This window comes from Garra rufa, chromosome 11, assembly GCF_049309525.1.
Source record: "Garra rufa chromosome 11, GarRuf1.0, whole genome shotgun sequence".
Lineage (NCBI taxonomy): Eukaryota > Metazoa > Chordata > Actinopteri > Cypriniformes > Cyprinidae > Garra > Garra rufa.
The window spans coordinates 9,985,358-10,010,343 of record NC_133371.1 but is presented as its reverse complement, the minus strand read 5'-3'; the positions used below and the strand labels follow the sequence as shown (position 1 = coordinate 10,010,343).

At 36.9% G+C, this 24,986-nt stretch overlaps 1 protein-coding gene across 1 annotated transcript in view; it reads left to right on the top strand.

Moving 5' to 3' along the window:
• Positions 1-24,986, top strand: part of kirrel3b (kirre like nephrin family adhesion molecule 3b) — a 265,115-nt gene that overhangs the window by 201,326 nt on the left and 38,803 nt on the right. Inside the window, exons 5-7 of the mRNA XM_073851114.1 lie at positions 365-522; positions 9,870-10,020; positions 24,172-24,277. Of these exons, the coding sequence (XP_073707215.1) occupies positions 365-522; positions 9,870-10,020; positions 24,172-24,277 (415 nt within the window). The remainder of the gene's footprint in view (positions 1-364; positions 523-9,869; positions 10,021-24,171; positions 24,278-24,986) is intronic.

The following is a 24,986-nucleotide window of genomic DNA, read 5'->3' as shown; positions in this document are numbered from 1 at the left end:
ACCTGCTCTCATTATATGCAGATAAAATTAAACCACTCTACTATGATCAAGCCTCGTTCCTTAATGCTCGGCCCACACCGTTCAGCTGAGAATACCGCCACACGCTAGAAAGTTGTTTTCCAGCTGCAACATTTCTCTTCCTGAGAAGATGATATAAAATGATCTAAATTAAAATTCAAGCACTGGCAGTGACTCACTTACCTTTGGATGTTGTGCAAGTCTAGTGTTTCCCCAAAGAAAATATCTTTCAGCTCAGAGGTTCATACTGCAGCACAAGTTCATATTGAAATCTCAACATTTTGAGTGCAGACTTTGGTATCTTGGCAGATCTCCCGATATTACTTTCCTTTTCTGTCTTGTGTAGTTCCACCTGACGACCCAGTGATCATCGGAGGGCCTGTGGTGAGCCTGAGAGCGGGCGACCCCCTCAATCTGACATGCCATGCAGACAATGCCAAACCCGCCGCCTCAATCATCTGGATCCGAAACGGAGAGGTGCTGAATGGAGCCATGTACACTAAGGTAAGAATGAGGAGTGTGTACTAATAACATACTTGTTAGTATCCCGCTAGCCACTTTAATATATACATATAACAATATATATATATATATATATATATATATATATATATATATATTAGGGGTGGGCATAGATTAATTTTTTTAATCTAGATTAATCTAGATTAAATCTTGGAATTAATCTAGATTAATCTAGATTAAAATGGCTAATTTGAATTCTGCTGAAGGCATTCAAAATATGTGTGCTACCCAAATAATGACTTAAAGTCTTTGAGAATGGATCATAAAGCTCATAAAGCTGTTCTATGATAATTTGTTGATGAAAATAAATTATGTTCAATTAGATGTACTTGTGTTTACTAACTAACTAACAATGAAATTATTTTTTCTCCCTATTAGATTGTGTTTTTTTTAACGTCAACACCTATACCCAGCCCATTACATGTTACACCGTACTTTTATTTTGACAGGTTGCCGTGAAGTTTCTGTGTCATACAGTATGATATGATGCTAGTTTTCTCAAATGAAACGGTATAAGTGACACTCACAGCAGTTTGGGAGATTGAGTTTATCTGTTCATGTGAGATGAAAATGCCAAAAATTACCGGGAGCGTCACGTGTGTTTCAGTATGCCTGTAGTAAAAGCTCGTCTCCATCATTCATACATACAGCTAGGCAAACGGAACATACCGGATTCATATTAAAACGGTCTTTTTGCATTTCAGTTTTCACATACACTAGTCCATATCGCGATTTGAATTAAGTGACTGACCAACATTTGATTTATGAATCCAAAAAACGACGAATTTACGTGGCATTTCGCGCTATAGTAGATTCGGTTTTTATGAATGGAGGACGACGCGACCCCGTCTGTGTTTTGGCGGAGGAGACTTAAACGCGCGACCATATTCTATAGTCTTCGGTATACATCCGCGTTAAACTATCAAGGTGAAAGTCATCATAGCTTGCGTAGTTTAGACCCAGCTCCCAACCCAAATTTGAGAATAGATTAACGGCGATATTTTTTTTATCGCGCGATAAGAGTTTCACGTTAACGCAGCACGTTAACGCCGATAACGGCCCACCACTAATATATATATATATATATATATATATATATATATATATATATATATATATATATATATATATGTGTGTGTGTGTGTGTGTGTGTGTGTGTGTGTGTGTGTGTGTGTGTGTGTGTGTACCTGGTATTCATCACGTTGTGGGGACCAAATGTCCCCACAAGGATAGGAATACCAGTAGATTTTGACCTTGTGGGGACATTTCTCAGGTCCCCATGAGGAAACAGGCTTATAAATCATGCACAATGAGTTTTTTTGAGGAAGTAAAAGTGTGTACAATCTCCTGTGAGGGCTAGGTTTAGGTGTAAAACCCTTGATAAAACACAGTGGACCAACACCAGCAGCTGACATGGCACCCCAGACCATCACTGACTGTGGGTACTTGACACTGGACTTCAGGCATTTTGGCATTTCCCTCTCCCCAGTCTTCCTCCAGACTCTGGCACCTTGATTTCCAAATGATATGCAAAATTTGCTTTCATCCGAAAAAAGTACTTTGGACCACTGTGTTTTATCAAGGGCAGGGTCAATGCAGCTAGCTATCAGGAGATTTTGGAGCACTTCATGCTTCCATCTGCTGAAAAGCTTTATGGAGATGAAGATTTCATTTTTCAGCACGACCTGGCACCTGCTCACAGTGCCAAAACCACTGGTAAATGGTTTACTGACCATGGTATTACTGTGCTCAATTGGCCTGCCAACTCTCCTGACCTGAACCCCATAGAGAATCTGTGGGATATTGTGAAGAGAAAGTTGAGAGACGCAAGACCCAACACTCTGGATGAGCTTAAGGCCGCTATCGAAGCATCCTGGGCCTCCATAACACCTCAGCAGTGCCACAGGCTGATTGTCTCCATGCCACGCCGCATTGAAGCAGTCATTTCTGCAAAAGGATTCCCGACCAAGTATTGAGTGCATAACTGAACATAATTATTTGAAGGTTGACTTTTTTGTATTAAAAACACTTTTCTTTTATTGGTCGGATGAAATATGCTAATTTTTTGAGATAGGAATTTTGGGTTTTCATGAGCTGTATGCCAAAATCATCAATATTAAAACAATAAAAGGCTAGAACTACTTTCAAATGTGTGTAATGAATCTAAAATATATGAAAGTCTAATGTTTATCAGTACATTACAGAAAATAATGAACTTTATCACAATATGCTAATTTTTTGAAAAGGACCTGTATATATAAAACAGTATATTAGTGCCTATAACCCTGGTGAAAAAACATATACTGATTAGGTAGTTTTGATGCTGGGATGCCGGTTAGGTATGTTTTGATGCTTGTTTAAGCTAGTCCTTAGCTAGTTTATGCTGGTCTTTGCTGGTTTATGCTGGTCATGTACTGGTCAAGGACCAGCATAAACCAGCAAAGGACCAGCATAAATCAGCTAAGGACCAGCATAAACCAGCAAAGGACCAGCATAAATCAGCTAAGGACCAGCATAAACCAGCAAAGGACCAGCTTTAACCAGCATCAAAACTCACCTAACCAGCATCCCAACATCTAAACCTACCTAACCAGCATATGCTATTTTTTTCAACAGAGAAGGTATATGTATGTGTGCATGTGTGTGTGTGTATGCACATCCATTTTTGTAGGCAACAGTGAAACAACAAACATTTAAGCTGTGTGAGATAAGCAGCAAAATGTCAGATGTCCAAAAAGGGAAAAAAATATTAATAATATATATAAGGTGGTGTCATGATTGTAAAACCTGGACAGCTGGAGCACCAAAATTAACCTCAACACTGACCATGTCCAGACAAATCACTGGGCTTAAATATCATCAAACCAATACTAGTTTTGGAACAAACATCTCTGAAAAACGTATATTCTGATAGATATCTTTAAACTGGAGACTAATTAGAAGTTATATGAATCTAATTTTCCTTATAACCTTATTAGTCAAATGGAGGTTAAATGTTAATAAGAAAATATTGCCTATTTCCTGGTGTTCACTTTTTTGTCCAGCCCCTATTTATATATATTTATTTTCAGGGCAAAATAATACTGTATTTGCAGGTTTTCTTCAATTTCATATGAAATGGCCACTCGTCATGAGAGCCATCTGTGGTCATGATTGCTTGCACCATCTGCACTCATTCGCTTTAGCCCTTAGCTCCATTTGATTGGAAGAAAATCCCTGGAAATCCAGCCTCTAACTGAAATGACAGAGACATGTTTGTCCTCCTTACCCTGCAAAATGTGTCAACACAAACAAACAGATGGCAAGATAAGGCAAAGCCATATTGTTTTCCCCGATTTCTTTTTTCTTCCTTGAATGTTTGTTTCCCTTATAAAATGTTTTCCTCCCCTATACAGCTGATGTCTGTATGTGTTTATATGTGATCTAGCCTAAATCCATGTGTCATATTTCTGTTTTAATGCAATCAAAACTCATATTTCAGCTCAGCTTGCCCTTATGATCTTCTATTGGGGTCAATCTGAGGTAGAAAGCAGCAGCCGAGAAATCAACACAGCCATATAAATAAAGAGTCCTTGCAAGATCCTCTCGGCAAACGCTAACGCTACCCCTCCCTCTACCTTATCCGATTATTGGCTGTTTCTAAAGAGCAGATAAACACCATTGATTTAGCTGGTGTAACTGAATGCCGTATTGCCCATCAGCATACTTGCTAAAGGAAGCGCCTCTAATCGGAAGACGAGCGTTTGTTTTTTTGCATTTAGCACAGTGACGGGTGTGAGGGACAGGGCATTGTGATGGATGCAGGCAGTTGAGCTTTCTAATATCTCTATTCATGCTATTAAAATGCAATGCAGTCAATTAAGCCACAATCACTTGGTCTGAATAATGGAGAATGGGACAAGCGGAAACTCTCTCACACTCCCCTTCATCAGGCTCATAATCAGGACAAGTGAAGGCCAATGTCTGTATGAAGTATACAGTGAATATGTCTTTCTATTGGACTGGCATTTCTAGAGACGCTTAATGATTCAAATGACAAATGTGTCATTCTTCCTTCGCTGAGGTGTAGTTTTTTATACTGTCCTCCGAATGTCAATACCTGATGAGCCGCAGTAAAACACTGATGGTGCAGTAGATGTGATGATAAGATACAACAAAGGCAGAGTGGCACATAGATGGGATGGAAGAAATTTAGAACAGGTCAGCGATTTGAGGATTTTGCCAAGTGTGGGAATTTCAAGAAGGTCAATTTTTTAATAGAACTTTTATAATTCATGTTGTGGCTCGTTTTGCAGAGTCCAAAATGTATTTTGGCTAACATAGCTAATCTAAACAGTCAACTATCTTAAAGACAAAATGTATCTTTTAATTAAAATTTTAATTTTAATTTAATTAATTTTATTATTTAAATTAATCATTTTAAACATTGTGATATTGTGACAAAGCAACCTATGTAAAGTAATCCTATGTAGACATTTATACTTAAAAGATTAAAAAAGAAAAAAAAAAACTGTCCTTTTTAGGTGGAAAATAGCTGACACTGGGATAGATGGGACATACAAACTCTGTTAGCTTAGTGACCATGGTTTCCCATATTCCATTTTCTCTGTATGGTTTTCACTCGTACATTGCATTGGCCCTACTCCACAGAGCTGAAGTTTATCTTTTTTTTTTTTGCTATTTTTCCTTCATCCTCCACAACTTTCCTTTTCCTTCCTCATCTGTCTCTCAAATTTAATTTTACCCCCAAGACTTCATCCCTGCTTAAATTTCTGTTTAATTAGTGCAGCCTTTTAAATAGTAATGCCCACCGTGAGAGAATATTTCAATATTTCAAATAGAGTTCTAATTAACTTTAGTATCAAACCGAAAGTGGCAAATTGTTTCATGCTGCTGAAGCAGGTAGCATGCGGCGTAGTTCCGCAGACACAAGAGCTTGACTGTCGCCTTCACGCTTTCTCTTAGCCAAATTTAGCCTCTTCTGTTAATGCTTGAAACATCAGTCTGCCTCCACCCCTTCGCTTCTATCCCCTCCCCTCAGCACCCCCCTCTTAATTAACCTTCTTGCGGTTTTGCCACTGAAATTAAAAGTGGGAGAGGAGAGAAGTAAAAAGGCATCTAATTAATTGCACCGTAAAATGGTGGAAATTAATCAGAACTGGAGGTGCAGGATTAAATTAGTTAATCAAAGAATGGCTTTTAACCCCAGGAACAGAGACAGAACTTTACACTCTTTTTGAGGGAGATGGGAAAACAAAGCCGCAGAACACTTATCTCTCTTATAGTGAAATTAATATGTAGTAATAGGTGGCGAAAAGTGTGGCCATGTCGGTCCTCAATTATTACGGCTGATTTGAAACACCTTCCAGCGACGGCCCGTGTTTAAAAAACGTGTTAAGGGACTTTGCGACGGCATGCTAATGTTGCTTAAATTATTAGTATCAGTGCGCCTTGAGGTCTAATCAGCAAATCGCTGCCATTTTTTCCCCCAGACGTCAACCTTAATTTCACACAGTTTTTGTCTGCACACTTCAAAAGGATGTTTACTGACATTTGCTAACCTTTAAACCGAGTAAATGGCTAGATGAGGCCAAAGCAGACACTTTATTTTCAGATTCTGACATTTGACAAGGGACAGGCCCATTTGACATGCACATACAGCTGAGGCATTGTGCCTTAAAACACACATCTAGTTTTGACATTTCTAATTCTGTCTCAGGCCTCATTCTTAAACTGTATTCTCCACTCCTGATTTCCAGCTTTCACTTCCTGTAGAGAGAGCTGACACGCTCCAGGCTGCACCACTAGAAATTATCTATTTGTAATTTGGAGCTATTTTCGGCCCGGTCCTGCTTAAGTGTTGAGTCCTTGGCTGTTTCAGGCCCCATTCAAGATTAATGACTTCAGACAGGCCCTGAGCAATGAGGGAAACAATCCGGACTGTGTCAGGCAGGATATTACATTGACACATCCTGCGGCTGACAGCTTGTGTCTTTCAGCTGGTGAGGTGAGCACCTAGTCTGCAGAGCAACAGCCGTCACACTTGCTGCTTGACTCTCTGACAAACACAATATGCAGTACAGTATGCAGTGGCCTACATTTGGTGAAACTCTTTCAGTAAAATCACTGTGACAATGCAATGGATTCAGTCTACCTACTTTTTTCCAAGCCTAACCATGCAAACATAGACTCATTAAAAAAAATGTGCCTCTACCTATATTTTTTGCAAAGCTCCAAAAATGTACCTGCACATACAGTTCACTGCAGTTTCCAGCTGAGTGCATGATTTCTAAACTAATATGTTTTTATCACATAACCAGCTCTATAAATATGCCTGTTCTGATATAGTAAACTTGCTCAGTAGCACACCCGGTACAGCACTGCACACGTGGTGCAAAGCCCTTTAGGTATGAATCCTATGAAACACAAGTCGCCGCATTCCAGACTAAACTGGACAAGTGTAAATGCATCTGGTTGTTGAAACCACATATGCAAATTTGACTCCTCCCAAAATATTAAAATATTAAACATGTGAGAGCGTTTTATAGGCTATATGGCATGTTATAGTCAGATAAGACAGCGCTAATGCAACAAACATCACTGCAGATGAGTAGCTGAGTATCTCTTCAGCAAGTCGACATGAAAACTGCCACAAATGAAACTGAAAGTAAGTCGCAGACTTGCAACGCAATCATCTTCATTAAAAGTAGTGAGACTAACCTATCTTTCCAGTACTTGCAGTACTTCGATGTCATACACCAACCGTTCTGTGCAGCGTCACTTCAAGCCAAACACACATATTGTTGTTTACTGTTACTGATTTTCCCACCTGAGCGTCACTTCCTTTTTCAAAATGGTCGGCATGTGAAATGAAGGGTGAGTAGAGAGAATAACTTACATAATTTGTAATTGTTTTAATGCTTAGATATGACACAAAATAATGATTGTAGTTTTACTAAAGATTATTTGACTGCCTGAAAAGCCTCTTTTTCAGTTGTGAGAAGGTGAGAAATATCTGGCTTTGCTGGAAGGGTTTATTCATCAAAGCCTTTGTGGCACCCATAATAACACATTCTCACTGTGTTTTAAATATATGCCTCTCTCTCTTTCTCCTCCTCTCTTCTGTCTCACTCTTTTACTTTCCTTTCCTTTTTTCTCTCTGTTGGTGGGATGGTGAGTGTGAGGTTTCATTACTATATTTCAAATCAGTGGCAAAAAAAGAAGAAGAAAAAAAATGAGTAAGTAATTACTACTATTAGCAAGCTCCCTATCACTGGCCTGTGCAATGACGTGACTAATTATTAGCGAGTGACTATTATGGCTCAAAAGTACATTATTCTTCTAGATTCTTTGGGAGAGCTGATGACATTAATACATGGTCTTATAGAGACACAGATGGGGTCTTGACTGGCCACCCACGCTAGTCAGCGCTTCTGGCATTAAAAAGGCCACAGGCTGATGTGGGGGTTTGGCTAAAGGGACAATTTACTGGAACACTTTCACATGCTGGAATTTGTACTTTCAAAAGTGAACAATGTAAATAGATAGATTCCACTGGTAAAAAAAAACAATTCTCTCATTAATATATTTTTACATTTGTTTATTATGTCTTATGGGGTCGTACGACTACTGCAATATGCTAATTAGCCAAACCCTGAACTTGGAAAGAGAAACTTTGAGAGTTGAAGAAAAAGAGAATTAAAGAGAAAGACGGAGTGAAAGATGAAGAAGTACTGAGCATCATGGTGAATCTCTTCTATCATTCTGCAACACAAGCCAGAAAGAATGCCTGCTGGGAAGGCCAATTTATTTTGGTTGGTGACTGTTGTGTTGGCCATGCTGGTTAGCATCTCTCTTTCTCTCCGCCTCTTTATGAGTCATTTCTGTGTGACAGAGAGTGGGGTTTCTGTCGAGCGCTTCCAGATGGAGCTCTGCGCTGGGCAGGCAAGGCCTAGCACAGACTATGACCGCTAGAAAAGAAGATTGATTTCCTCTATAGTGTGCGACATGCCACGCACCAAAGCTTCACTCTCAAACTGCACAAAGGATCCCCAAAACATGCTGTTTTCTCCCAAAAACAATTGGTCCATGTGCAAAGAGACCATGAGCATAGAACTGACTGTTTGTCTCCATTTCCTGTGGACAGCTGGGGGAAAAGGGGCTTTTTTGAATGCCAGCCTTGGGATTGATTTTGAATGATGTTGTTTTGTGCTGTCTTTCACCCTCAACACCCATGACTGCAACTGAAAATAAATAAATAAATAAATCACTAGTTTAGCTTTTCCTTTATTTTCTATAGAGTAACATCCATAACCAGGGTATGTACTATATGTATGTATTTGTTTGTTTATTTATGTGTATTTAAATTACATTTACATTTATTATTATTATTATTGAATTATGTACAGTGAGAGACGAAATAACAACAAATTCCAGATTGCAATGCATGACAAAAAAGTTATGAATTGATTTACATTTTAATGAGTCATAGGCAGCATTCCTCCTCCTCCAAACACGGCGAGTTGAGTTGATGCCAAAGAGCTTGATTTTGGTCTCATCTGACTACAACACTTTTACCCAGTTCTCCTCTGAGTCGTTGAGATGTTCATTGACTTCAGACAGGCCTGTACATGTTCTTTCATCAAGGACTGAAATCCTGCAGCACCTGCATGGATTTCAGTCCTCTACAGCGTAGTGTGTTACCAATTGTTTTCTTAGTGACTATGGTCCCAGCTGCCTTGAGATCATTGACAGGATCCTCCTGTGTAGTTCTGGACTGATTCCTCACCGTTCTCATGATCATTTAAACTCCATGAGGTGAGATCTTGCATGGAGCACCAGACCGAGGGAGATTGACAGTTATTTTGTGTTTTTTTTTTCATTTGCGCATAATCGCACCAACTATTCTCACCTTCTCACCAAGCTGCTTGGTGATGGTCTTGTAGCCCATTTCAGCCTTGTGTAGGTCTAAAATCCCAGACATCCTTGGACAGCTCTTTGGTCTTGGCCATAGTGGAGAGTTTGGAATCTGATTGATTGATTGCTTCTGTGGGCAGGTGTCTTTTATACGGGTAACAAGATGAGATTAGGAGCACTCCCCTTAAGATAGTGCTCCTAATCTCGGTTTGTTGCCTGTATAAAAGACACCTGGGAGCCAGAAATATTGCTGATTGATAGGGGATCAACTACTTATTTCACTCATTAAAATGCAAATCAATGTATAACTTTTTTGAAATGCGTTTTTCTGGATTGTTTTGTTGTTATTCTATCTCTAAATAAAAATAAAAAGGCACAACTGTCTATAACCCTACTTTATTGTCTTCCTGTAGGCTTTTGTTCGGGATGGACGAAGGGAGAGCACCGTAAGCACCCTCTACATTTCAGCTTCCAACATCGAATCCGGGCAGAAGATCATCTGTCGGGCATCCAACAAGGCCGTGCCCAATGGGAAAGAGACCAGTGTCACTGTTGACATTCAACGTAAGTGATGCCGCTATCATTTTTTCCCCCTCTTTTTAATTTACTTGCACAAAGTCAGCATTTTTCTTTCTTTCCTTTTGGGTCATGCTTGCTTTCCACAGAGTTAAAACTTCTAAATGCGTTGTAATGCTAATCGTTTCAGCATTAATGAGATAACTGACTGCTGGATTCTCATAATTAATATAGATTTGCTGTTTTATTAGTTATATTAGGATGAGCCATCCTTTGTGTTGTGAAAATTACACCAATTTGCAAATCCTTTTTTTTTTTTTTTTTGGTATTCCTCTCAATTCAAAATTAGAAAGCACAAAAAGTCACCACAGTGTTGTTTTTGGTAACCCTTGAAATTTTAAACTCCAATCAGTTTGAAATAGATAAAATCATGTTTTTTTCTCCTTTAAATATATAAAATATACAAATCACGTGGACCTTAAATTGTTCACATCTCACCCATTCATTTTAGTTCTTTCTGTCTGGCCGTTTACAGAAAATCTCTTCTCTAGAAGTTTCAGGGAACAATATCGTTCCACGCACTGCTCGAACCCTCATCAGTAATATCAACTATGACTAATAAAGCAGAACATTCTATTTAGAGACCCATTACTGGTGACAGCTCCATTGTGCAACTTTATGCATGACATAAGAAGCACTTTGTAGCACAAAGGGAAACCAGGTACAGGATGAGGCGCTGTGGAGCACAGCAGACATTAAACATGATTAACATTTGTTAGTGTTGGACTAGGTTAAATGTTTGCTCGAATGTGCTTGTTATGCAAAGCAATGGATAGCAGATAGTATCCTTAGAATAGCTGATGTCAAAAGTGGTTTGAAGAGGCTAAGAAGCGTTTGAAGGGTAAATTCAAAAACTTTATATAAAAGGTTATATATTTGTCAAAAAATAAATTAATAAATAAATATTTTCTGATGCTCATCAAGGCTGCATTTATTTGATTAAATATCCAGAAAAAAAAACAATAACTGTAAAATAACGGTTTTCTATGTGAATTTTCTTTAAAAAAAAAATTAATTAATAATTTTATTCACCAAGGATATGTTAAATTAATAAAAGGTAATAGCAAAGACTTATACTGTTAAGATTTCTATTTTAAATAAATACTGTTTTTTTTTTTTGTTGTTGTTGATGTTGTTTGTTTTTTACTTTTTATTCATCAAAGAATCCTGAAAAAAGAATCACAACTATTTCCAACATTGATAATAAAAGTAATAAATCAGCATATTAGAATGGTTTCTGAATGATCATGTGACACTGAAGACTGGAGTAATGGCTGATGAAAATTTAGCTGTGCATCACAGGAATAAATAATATTTTAAAATGTATTAAAATAGAAAACCATTATGTAATACTAACTGTAATAATATTTCACAATATTACTTATTTTGTATGTATTTTTGATCAAGTAAATGCAGCCTTGATGAGCATAAGATAATTCTTTAATTTAAAAAGTCTTACTGATCCCAAACGTTTGAACGGCAGTGTATAATCTTTGTATTACATTGCATTACAACTGTTTTGTAATATCACCAAGCAACAGAGTATGAACACAGACAGACTAAGAGATACAAAAAACAGTGAAACGTCTAGTTGTAAGAAATATTAGGACTAACTGTTGTATAAATTTATTACATTCCTTCCCCTTATTTCTGTCTTTCATTCGCTTTACTCTAAATGCTCTGTAGACGAGTAGAGATGCTGTACACTCCACTGCTGTCCAGATCTGCTCCCCATTCGACTGTCTGTGTTTTAATTAAACCACCCGAGAAATCAGACCTACTGTAATTGAACTCAGCCTCAGTGCAGACAAATTTGCCAAGTCTCTGCGCTCTCTAATTTCATTACCCTACTCTCATCACCCCTCCATGGAAAGATGGAAATATTTCAAATGTATCACAGAGACGAGCCGTCGTGTTGCAAAATTCTACGCGATTGAAAGGAACATCCCTGGGAGAGAGGCAGGTGAATGTGGAACTGGAGCCGTGCAAAGAGGATAATGAGGTTTTCAGAATTACATGCAGTCAGAGGCCCAGTCCGCTTTTGAATGACTAAATGAATACCCGTCTGAGTGGGATACATTTACATCACCCTCCTGAGCTGGAGCTTTGCAAATATCAGACATTAACTCAGAAGAAGGGAACAAATAGAGACGGTGAATGGTAAGCGATGACGGCAAGCTCCCCCTCTGAGGATCAAACACTAGCAGGTGTTTAATGAATAAGTTATGGCGGTTTCGGCAGGTGGGATGAAGCTTAGGATGCAAACCCAATGTGGAAGGTTACGAGTGTTTCCACGGGTGCATCCTCCAGGCCACAGGGGGGGCTGTGTAGCCATGCAAATCAGTTAATATTGATGAAGGACAGCTGTCTGCCGATTCACATCTCAGATGATTTAGGGTGAAGAGAACTGTGCACTACTGCAGCACACAGCCATTAAAGTAACCAAAATCATTCCAGTGGAAATGACCTAAGCGTTTAAAATGAATAATAAAGCCAATGCGTAAATATATAGAAAAGTGTGATCTCACAAGCATTCCCTCAACTGTTCAATTATGAGTTTGTGAAGAGTGAAGTAAACTTTTGAGAACACACAAACAATCTCTTTATCCTTTAAAAACAATGCAAAGTCCTTCTATGTTCATTTGGAATACTGTAAAAAAAAAAAAAAAAAAAAAAAATCATTGCTAATATTGAAAAATTCAAGGCAACACATTGCATTCAGATTTTTATGTTTTCCCAACGATTAGCAATGTAATTATCCCAATTACAATATGGTTGTTGTCTTTACTAATATTATTTAGTTCTGATAAGGGACAGCGCTTTAGCCATGTGATTACCCCAGCTACAATAATGCTGTTGTCCTTACTAATATTATTTAGTTCTGTTGATGAACAACACTTTAAATTTCTCATTCTACCAATGAATATATGTTTGCTCAGTCAATAGCCTCGTTCACAGCACTAGAAAATGTTTTTATAGAAACATCATTATTGAAGACACCTGATGTTAATAAGCAGAATCACCAAAGGAGAAAACCAAAATTTTTAAGCAACCATTATAGTGGTCAATGTTTGCATTAGTTAGGCTCTTGACCCTTAAATCTTCAATATTATGTATTGTTTGGCTACAATTACTGAGTTATAGCAGCCAGTCAAGCCAAGAGCAAAAGTTATCAGGTGGCATTTATTGTGCTTGACATAATCATCATATAGTGACTTGAGTATTTGACATAGGATTTCCTTACAGACAACAAGAAACTGTGAACGAAAGAGCAATCAGTTTTGGCATAATCAGACAGATGATGAAAAAAGAGTTTATTTTAATTTAGACACACAGACATGAAGAATCAGCGTGAGAATCACAACAACGGTGACCATCAAAAAGCGTGTTGTAACCAATCAGAACTCATCCATGACTCCCATCATGCATTGCAGCATGAATAAATTATGAGAGTTCAGAGTTGATCTGTTTATCTAAATATGCCGTTTGTTACCATTGTTGAGATTCATGGGCTGGTTCTTGATGTCTATGTGTGCCGATGTAAAAAACTTTTTTTTTTTTTTTTTATACAGGTTGTAAAAAAAATCTTTCCAAAAAGTATAGGAAGTGCTGGATCTTCTGTGGATTGTCAAGATTATTACAATAAGCAAAGGAAAAAAAAAAAAAAAACTAAGAGATTAGACACTATGTGATTCACATCAAACAATGAATATGTTAAAACATAACCATCACCTGATGACATGAGCTTTTGTCTGGCTGTTTTAACTCAAACACAGCAGCCAAACAAAATCTAGTATTAAAGAGCCCAACTAATGCAAACATTGACCACTATAATGGTTGCTTAAAAATGTTGGTTTTGTCCTTTTTTGTCCTTTTGTCTGAGTTCAAATCAAAGTTTGACAGTTGAACAGCTGAGCCCAAGCCTCCGTTACTAATTCTAAAATGTCACTTTAGAACTAGTAACGAAAAAATGTTGAGTTGCTTCATTGAAAACATATTGTATTATTGTATTAAAAGCTATTATATTATGTATATTATGTAGAGTTTTAAAAGAGAGATGGTCTGGGCGATCGTGATTACCTGCATCTGATACAGCATTCATCTTCATATTCACAATGTAGTTTAAATGGCTGCTGAGGCAAGCATTTTCTTTGTCATAACATTAAAATCCTTAATATCATCTGTTAAGGGTGATTTCTGACGACAGTGCTGCTCAGTGCATTTGTTAGCTGCGTCAAGCTGTTGTTAAAACTAAAAATTACTTCAGTTTCCAATTTTTCAGTATAAAAGTCTTTACTGCTGTCTCTTGTCGGCATCTAACGGCGGAACAATGTAACTAAAATCACCATCACAAGCACCGTTTCTTAATACTAAACACATTTAAATACTACTACTAGTTATATACAATATTATTTATTAAATATTTAGTAAACAAAAACAAAAACAGCCTTTATCAAAGTTACTAGGCAATTTAGTCAAAATTACATTGACAGCGCTCTGATATACAGCAATGAATTTATATAAACATGATGACATTTTGCCAAAACGATTTGCTCTGGATCAAATAATAGATTAATGAGACCAAAGACTGCCCGTTAGATTTGCCCCAAACAAATGATATTTCACGTTTAATCACTACAGAGTCATCAGAGCCAGCAGTAAATTCCAGAAGGTCTGGCCGAGCTGAGGCTTCTCTCGTGCAGTTTCATGAGTGCAGAATAGCCACTGACGATCTGGAGCTCTCATGTCCGAAAACGTCAACGCAAACTTTCAAATAGACGTTATCTTTATTAACAAAACTACATATTTGAACTATAAACAAGTACATTTTCACCTGAAAACCTCTTAAAACTACATTCTGTGACACAAAAACTGTAATATTTATAAAAGTATACTGGATATACTGGACACTCGCTGTAAGTACTGCAAGCGGAGTGATACAGTTACAATCTGTGAAGCAGCTGTTGGAGTTCTGAGACTGCTCTAATATCACACTCCTATCAGCCAATCAGATTCGAGGACCAGAAAGAACTGTTGCGTTTATATATATATATATATATAAAACAAACAAAGATTTTTTTTTTTTTTTTTTTTTTTTTTTTTTACTGTAAAATATTGAAAAAACGCTACAGGGGAAAAAATGTAAAGGTTAACATTAAGTTCCCATTCTACATACAAAGAAAAACTGTAAAAGATCTAACCACACGAATTAAATGTACAGTTTTAAGAAGTAAAAATGGCAAATTAAACTATAATTTAGTATTTCATTTAAGTAATTATGTTTCTTAATAGTTATGTGCATTTAGGTTTTATGTTACATGTTTTGTTGTTTACTGAATGTTTATCGTATTATTTCAGTGTTTGTGTGAGTTTTTTTATTTATTTTTATTTTTTTACAGTATATTTTAGTTTACCATAAATGCTTGCCCTGCAGTATTCTGCAGTACACTTTAACCATGTTCCAATGACAATAGAAGTAATTATGAGATTATTTCTAAAGATAAATACAGCAAGTGTTAGAAAACATTCAGTTCACCCTTTCTTTCCCAAGAGCAGTATTAATATAATCTGGATGTACTTAATATAATCACTCATCGCCACCAGTAGAAAGAGCAACTGAGTGAATCAGTTAATTAATCTTTTCGGTGAACTGAATCAAATGATTCGAGACAATGAAATGAATCAGACCCCCTCTACTAGCTCTTATGGCTCTTCTAGGAAAATACACAATTATAGATAAAGAACATATTTTCCATACTCCCCTGAAAATCGCAATAAACAACGTGTAGGCGAGCACAGCAGCATAGCGCCCAGACCTTAGCAAGAGTAATGAGAATGAGAAAGAAAAATCAATACGCTTTATTTTACTTTTTTCTCTTTGTGTATGTGGTGTGCATGTGTGTGTAGCAGGATCGATGTTGTGAGTGCAGTGTGGTGGACATGTTGCCATGTACCCTACACAGGCTGAGACACAGAACAGACAGAGAATCGATGGCTGACCCCAGGTGAACGACAGATATTCTTCCTGTCTGCCTGTTTAAGGGAATGACAAAAGGTTAAGATGAGAACCTTAAAGGAAGGAGGGAAGAAGGCAAAGATTAGAATATCGGACAGAGACTTTGATAAGTTACTTTAGCCAAATAAAAGACACTTACTATTACTGACAGCTTCACTGGATGAAAATGAAAAAAATAAAAAGAACAACCCATGAGGCACGTGTGTGCGCATTTTCATCACGTCCATTCTCTAATATGCCCACTCTAGCTATTGTCAGTCCTCATTCAGAGTACACTAATTGACCACTTGGTTCAATGTGATAATGTCATCGGCAACAAAAGTAATTAAAGGCTTTCTGGATTTTTGCTCAGCTCAGATAATTCTCATTCTGATCAGCGAAAGGCCTCTGAGACAGCCACTCGCTTTCAGTCAAAATGAGACCTAAATGAGACGAGTCCAAACATTATCCACTGCATTACTTCACTGTTTAAACTTGTCCAGTTCAATGCATTTCCCTGCCTTTATTTTCCAGTAATCATTTAAACCCAGGAATTAGATTGACTTCAGAAATTTTGCTAAACATAAGCCCCACTTGGATAATTTGACCCGAGGTTAAGCGAATTACCATCCAAATATGAAATTTGCTGGAAAATCATAGTGGGCATTTCTTTAAGAGCCTAAAGCTGAAAAAAAAAAAATGGCACTGGCCAGAAAAAAAGAATGGGAAAAAAAATAGGACTGATTTTGATACATTTACAGCAAAAAAAAAAAAAAAAAAAAAAAAAAAAAAGCATACCATAACCCCTGTACTTCACTGCGTTTACTGGTTTATTCTTCTAAGTGTTTAAAGTTTTTCATCTTGATACTATTTTAACTTCAAACCTTGAATGCAATTAGATGCACAGATGGGCTATAATTAGATTACGGGGGAATAACATATTATGTGTAAAGAAATATATGCTTTAGCAATACATTATTCATTTAGAGAGTTTGACAGACAACTCCACAGGGCAAAAAAAAAAAAAAAAACATTATGTTTAAATTCATCACACAGAACTAAACCGCTAGATCAAGAGCGCTCCATCAGTGCATCCCTTATGAAGTGAGACGAAAGCTAAGCTATAGTGTACTCAGTACTTGAACTCTTCCGTTTTGGGTCCTTGAATTTGCACTTGTTTGGGTTTTGTGGTATTCAAGATGTGGTTTGACTGGTGTACCCACTTCATGAGGCACTGCTCTGGTTATATCATTTTTATTTTACTGCTCATTCTGTTTCTACTGTTGGGTCAGACATGTGTATATTTTCTCTCTGGACTAAACATTTGACTCCGATTTCATGATTGTCTGTGGTGACTGATGTATTGTTTACCATATTTGTACTGTATTTGTTGTCTGTCACAAAGAGTCCGTCAACTTGTGGGGTAGGGCTTTTAATAGCATTAGTAAAGCGCTTCTACATAAGGCTGTTATTGGAACAATATGGATAGACGCTGTTGTGATTTAGGATAAAATGCTTAAATACTCAGTACAATCGAACAATCTGTAATAACAGACAAAGCAATAGTAACCAACCAACGTGGTGCGACATTACTGTCGGATCCAATATATCCGCCACAACATTGTCTTTTAGTTTCAGTCTTTCTGAAAATTCTGTATAAAATTGGTCCTTGTTTGTAAACGAATCTATGGTAAAAAAGGACAAAGTTATTACTGATGTGGTCAGGAACTTTATTACAAATAAACTAAACCACTCTACTAATGCTGTGATCAAAAGCAAGGTGATGCAAAGACTTTTTTTTTTTTTACAACCTGGCACTGAACAGTGTCTTGTTGCCTTCAGAGACATCTTTATCGTTTGATTTCCTCGTAGACCTGCATTTGCAAGGTGGGTGGGGCTAAACAAGCAGTGATGTCGAAACAAGCATTGATTTCCTTCTGTGGAGGCGGGGTTTAGGGGTTTAGCCACACTATTACATCATAAAGTGGCACATTCCACAACCTGTCGTTTTGGCAGACTGGCTTAAACATAAGCTGTTTTTAGACTAACAAGAAAGTCTTAAGCTTTGAAACTTACAAGTTGTTTTTATAGTACAATGACCTCTTATATGTCAAAAGATCAAGGGAATTTAAATTTCTCAGTTCATGACCCCTTTAAGTTAACTGAATAAAAATGAAGAAGTTAGTGTGACTTAAAGGGATAGTTCACTCAAAAATGAAAATTGGATGTTTACCTGCTTACCCCCAGGGCATCCAAGATGTAGGTGACTTTGTTTCTTCAGTAGAACACAAACGAAGATTTTTAACTCAAACTGTCCCTTTAATGGAGGTGGAGACCGATTTGCATATTGATAATCAGTTGAATGCTTAATGAAGAAAGAGTGTAGAGTTATGTTAAAGCCATTTTAAGACAGTATTTTAATGGATAGAAACTTTAAATATGTCATTTCGATTATAAAATATGGGGTTTAAGGCATACAATTGGTGACTGTAGAGGAATTTTAATGGCATACACTAAATGAATGAAACATGAAGAGGATCCTGAGCCTTAATTATTTGCATATACATTTTTTAGATTACTATTATTGTTCTTGTTGTATATGGTGTGTAAAAGAAAATACTGCTAGGAAGAGTTATTTGCATGGTCGACAAATTAACTCACCTCAAAGGCCTTTTGAAAATACTATCCACAGTGTCTAATATAGATGCATGAACTGTGTTCGCAGACAGTGCAGAAGTTGATGTGAGATCTCAGTGTCAGTGAAACCCACACAGTGGCATAGATTCAGTGGAGTTATAAAGAGATTAAATCGCCCTCCTCCTGCTGATACAAGGCCATCGGCTCTCTCTTTCTCACTGAGAACAGCTGGCCACAGTGACCCAGGGAGAATGGAAATCAAGCTTTAAGAAAGACAGAGAAGCCATTTTCTTTGGCACCTTCCTCGCAACTCTGGGGAAGTTGGCCGATTGTTCAAAACCGCCATCTGCTCTTCGCTTTGAACTTCCGATCAAAAGCTGTCATCTCACCACTGTCCCCCCCAACCCTTTTATTTTATATAATTATTTTTGTAGATCACTCCTCTCCTCCAATCCCATTGTTTTGGGGGCTGTCATTGTTGCAGTCGTGTTTCAGACCTTCGTGCTCTCCCTGCTGATGAATTAGCGGTGCTGCATATTGATGGCCTGTCGCGTGCTGCTCAGGCCGGAGAGACTCATGCATTTATACATCAAAGTGACAAACAGACTTCTTTATTAAGACACTGTCTGTCGATAGATTTGGGGGTCACGGGGGGTCTTGGCAAGCTTCTGCCAGGCTGCCTCTGGAGCCCAGGCCTTTGAGAGGCGTTAGTCAGTCCTCTAGGGCCAAATGTCCATCTAAAACCGCTTATTTCATTATTTAAGACAGAAAGTTAATGTCATTCTTCAGTTTTGTCAAAAGTTGACGACACTTTTGATGGCTTTTCTCTCCCTCAAGGGTCACTCTCAAAAGACTTGAACTGACATCAAAGGAAATCATGATGTGCTTCAAAACAGCTATGGCCGAAATGAATGGTAACATCAAAAGTATTGAAAATAAAGCAATAAGTCGTTGAAGGCTTTTCAGTACAGTGATTTTATCACAGGTAGTAAGTAGTATAAAAGAGATAGTTCAACCAAAAAATAAATAAATAAATCTGTCATAATTTACTCTCCCTCAAGTTGTTCCAAACCTGTATGAGTTTCATTCTTCTGCTGAACACAAAAGAAGATATTTTGCTGTGTAATATATATACACTGCCGTTCAAATCAGTAATATTTTAGGAATCAGTACGATTTTTAATGTTGTTTTTTTTTTATTTGATCAAAAATATAGAAAACAAAATTGCAATTCAACATAACAGTTTGTTTTTATTATTATTAATTTAATATACTTTAAAATATAATTTATTTCTGTGATGCAAAGCTAAATTTTCATCAGCCATTACTCCAGTCTTCAGTGTCGCATGATCATCCAGAAATTATTCTAATACTGATTTATTACTTTTATTATTAATGCTGGAAACAGTTGTTCTGCTTATTTTTTTTTTTTTTTGGAACATGTGATACTTTTTTCAGGATTCTTTGATGAATTGAAAACAGCATTTATTCAAAATAGAAACCTTTTCTAACAATATAAGTCTTTAATATCCCTTTTATCAATTTAGCACATCCTTGCTGAATAAAAGTATTAATTCCTTACTGAAAAAAAATTCACAATATTACAGTTTTTTTTCTGTATTTTTAATCAAATAAACACAGCCTTGATGAGCAGAAAAGTCTAATTTAAAAAGCATTAAAAATCTTACTGAGCAGTATAATTGAGGTGTTTTATTTTTAAATATGAGCTCCACTGTCTCCTTTGTCATAACATAAATGCCTAAAGTATTAATTTTTTTTTCAAAATCAAACCATTAATGATACCCATTAACTTCCATACCGTTTTTTTTTTTTTTTTTTTTCCTCCATACTGTGGAAGTCAAAGGCTACCGTTAACTGTTCGGTTACTGTTTGATTTTTTTTCCTCCGCATTTGATACATCAGGCATTTATCTATAATCTCTTTAGAATGGTATTGCAGACTACTTACGTAAAAAGACAAATATCAGACATTATATTTCCCAAAAAAATATGTTTTAGTAACAAGATCTAATATTTGGATTGGATTACCAGAGCTCTGTAGTTTACTATAATGCAATATAATACAATGATGACTGAGAGATGAAAAACGAATATATAACACTTCATTTTGATGGTCCCTTTTGAACATTCTTTTTATGAAAAGTAACGTTACACCTACATGTCAACAAACTCTTATTAGAGTATTAGTAGAATGTCTACTTACTATCTCCCAACAGACATTCTACTGACTATAAGTAACTTTGAAAGTACATGTCAACTTAATCATACCCTAACCCTACCAGTCGACTAGTACTCTACTAACACTCTAGTGAGAGTTAATAGATGTATAGATGTAGTGTTACTTATAGTCAACAGAATGTCTTAAAGGGACCATCAAAATAAAGCGAACCCAAAATTAAAATGCTGTCATCATTTACTAAAACCTGTATGAATTTCTTTCTTCTGTTGAACATTAAAGCAGATATTTTGGGTGGGTAACCAAATGTGGAATATGGGTAACCAAACAGTTGATGGTAGCCATTGATTTCTATAGTAAATGATGAAAATGATAACAGAATTTTCATTTTTGGGTGAACTATCCCTTTAATAAAGCATGATCCATGACATGAAGTTGGGGGACTGCACAATTATGCTAAAAGACTTTTTATGCTTTAAAATAGTAAAAACTATCAATCAGACTACAGAAGGCACATACTAGATTTTGTACAACAGGTTTTTCAGCCAAGTTTTGATTATTTTGATCACCTAGAGGCCTTCGAAATTTGCATATCATATATGATACAGCAAGGTTAATAATAATTACTAATGCTTTTGCCAATACAGACCATTAGCCTAACAGTAGGGTGTTAATCTAAACTTATTATTATTAAGCATATTATACACAATCTGTGGTTAACTAGCCTTTTTATCATATGTATCAACCAATACATGCCTGATATCCTCCTACCTGCATGCACAATTAGCCAGAATAAAAGCTTTACACGTATCCTGCTGGTAACCGGGCAGCACACAGCACTAATCAGTTTGTCCGTGGTTGCGCCAGTGTGTCCCACAGGCACAGGAATGACGGTTGGTGTTGTTCAGTCAGAGAACAACCTGGCACAGGTGTGTGTGTGGTCGAAAAGGCAGATGGGGGAAAGGGCAGCACCTGCACCCACCGCTGGGATGCCGCTCTACCCAGCTGTGCTCCTGCGAGTCACATACTATACTTCAGAGCAGACATACACCCACACACGCACACATCACACAACAGCAGCGCCCCGGTGACACTCCAGCTGACTCAGGCCTGTTTTCTTTTGGTCCGCTGATCTGTGATGTTGAACAGCGCCATGCCAGCACAGCCAAAATTAGTGTTACTTGAGTTTAAGAGGACACAGAAAACATGTATGCAGAATAGCTGGCTCTCAAATGCATGACTGGCACTGGCTTTCTCTTTCTCTCTTTCTCTCTCTCTCTCTCTCCCTCGCTCTCTCTATCTTTATCTGCTCCCTGTGGATGCTGAATTGCTGATGTGTGCTGCTTAGCTCCTGCGCTTGCCACTGACCAGTCTTGGTAAAAGCACAACAATTAGGTCTCTTTTCCTTTTTTTAGCCTCCCTCGAGACCCATAAAGCTGTTTTTGTTGTATATCGTTGTTCTTCTGAGCAAAATTAGACCCGGCATGAGAGGGGTATGAGGGATATCTAATGTATCTAATAATACTATTTCACATTTAAAAATTCCAAAGAAAGATTTGGGGTGACACTTTAGATTAGAGAACACATATTCAGTAATAACTAAGTGTTTTCCCTTAATAAACTCATTATTTTTATGCTTATTAATAGTTAGTAAGGTAGTTATTAAGTTTAGATCTGGGGTTGGGCTAAGAGATCTAGAATATTGTCATGCAGAATAAAGCATTAAAGGAAAAGTTCACTTCCAGAACAGAAATTCACAGATAATTCACTCACCCCCATGTCATCCAAAATGTTCATGTCGGTCTTTAGTCATAAAGAAATTATGTTTTTTTGAGGAAAACATTTCAGGATTTCTCTCCATATAGTGGACTTCCATGGTGTGTTTGAACTTCCAAAATGCAATTCAAATGCAGCTTCAAAGGGCTCTAAACAATCCCAGATGAGGAAGAGGGGTCTTATTTAGTGAAACGGTCGGTTATTTCCTAAAAAAAGTGACAATTTATATACTTTTTTAACCTCAAATGCTTGTCTTGGGTAGCTCTGTGTGTACTCTATGTATTCCGGTTCAAGACACTTGTTGTTGAAAACTTTAAAATCATCCTACATCACTGTTTTAGCCTTTTTTTTTGTAAAGGATGTTTGATCTTCTTTGCGTCTTCACTTTGTTATAACTTGGATGATTTTGAAGTGATTTTGGAGGACAAAATGAGATGGGAGTTTTTCGACATACCCTAAATGTCTTGAACTGGAATACACAGAGATCATGCAGAGCTAGACAAGACGAGCATTTGAGGTTAAAAAGTATATAAATTGTACATTATTTTAGAAAATAATGATAGTTTTGCTAGATAACGATCCCGGCAAGGATCGTTTAAAGTCCTTTGAAGCTGCATTTAAACTGCATTTTGGAAGTTCAAACTTGCGGGCCCCATAGAAGTCCACTATCACAAAGCACAATTCCTTTACGACTGAAGAAAGAAAGACATGAACATGACAAGCGGGTGAGTAAATTATCTGTACATTTTTGTTGTGGAAGTGAACTTCTTTAAAGTGTGCTTTATAAGTACTAATAAACAGACAATATGCTAGTAATATTCATGCTAATAAGCAACTAGTTAATAGTGAATAGTGTTCCCTAAAGTGTTACCTGATTTTATTCAATATAATCTTTCAGGTCTGCAATGCAAATGATTTAGCCTGAGTCAAATATTCATTGCTTATTCATTTTTGTTTCACTTTCTTAGAATATAATTTACAGCTGCAAAGTTATTTAAATCACAGAAATCCCAAACTTCTCATGTCAGTTTTAATTACTCCGTCTTACCGAGGATTATTTTAAAGTCAAATATTTTGGTTTCTGAGTTGTAGTATTTGACCTTTTCCACATTAATATTATGTATTTAGTAAAATAATTTGGTAATGTGTTATAATTAAAAGAAAAAAGAAAAAATGGTTGCAAAATCTTTGTGTTTGTTAATAACATCTCATTTTAAATGCCATTACGCCTTGTTCTTTTTTGTTTTAATTGTAATAGAATGATTTGTGATTAAACTGTTGCTTCTAATTAGACCTCATTTGCAAAGATAAAAATATATACCTCTTATTAGTTGAGATACAGTTCTTTATTTAGCGCTTTACACAAATTTGCATCTTTTGATGATGCAGAGTTACATTCGCAGTTATTTTCAATGCTCCTGCCTAAACAATTCCCCAGATAGCAGAAGCAAATGTCCAACTATTGGTTAAAATTACTGTGCATTTATGCTACAAAACAAGAATGTTTTCTTATTAGTTTCTTTTGTCTTTCTGCAGACTTGCCGTTGGTGAATCTCTCTGTGGAGCCTCAACCGGTCCTGGAGGGAAACCTGGTGAAGTTTCATTGCTCAGCTAAAGCTAATCCACCAGTCACCCAATACAAGTAAGACACCAAACACAACTGAGAGAAAAAAAAAAAGAAAAAAAAAAAAAGCCAAATGGTACAATATTCGAAGTCTTTTATAATACTGCATCCTCTGAGGATGATTAGATAGAACAAACTCTAATTCACATTTATCATCTGACTGGCACATCACTGTGTTGCAGAAATGCTCTGGCATTTAGTTGCAAATATTTTTAGAGGCGTCTCAAAGCTGAAATCCACTATCCTGGCTGGCATCCGTTCGCTATGTCTAAGCCAAGATGAGGATTGGGGCGTCACATCGGGCATTCAAATCAAAGCTGGGATGTGTCTATCTGACACACTGATCCAATATCCAAGAATAATGTTTCCTGTCCTCTCCAAACAGATGAGAATGAGGTTGAAATACAAGTTATTTATTTCCGTGAGATGTAGCCTCGGCCTTGCGGAGGACCAATAGTGAGACGATTTGTTAGAACATGCTTTTCTGTGTGGGTTTTAAAACTAGGTGAAAAATAAGAGCAGTAAAATCAATATTGAGGGGAATTGCACAGCAGTGGATCTTGATGTAGTGAGGAATGGAACAGATCCGTGATACAGTTGTAGGTGGGCAAACTGAGTTGTTGTTTCTAGCTTTCGAAATGACAGACACTGGAATCAGACAAGCCTGTGTTTGATTGCCCATCATGCCTCAGCTGAATAAAGCCGTTTTGTTTTTTATACTTCAGAT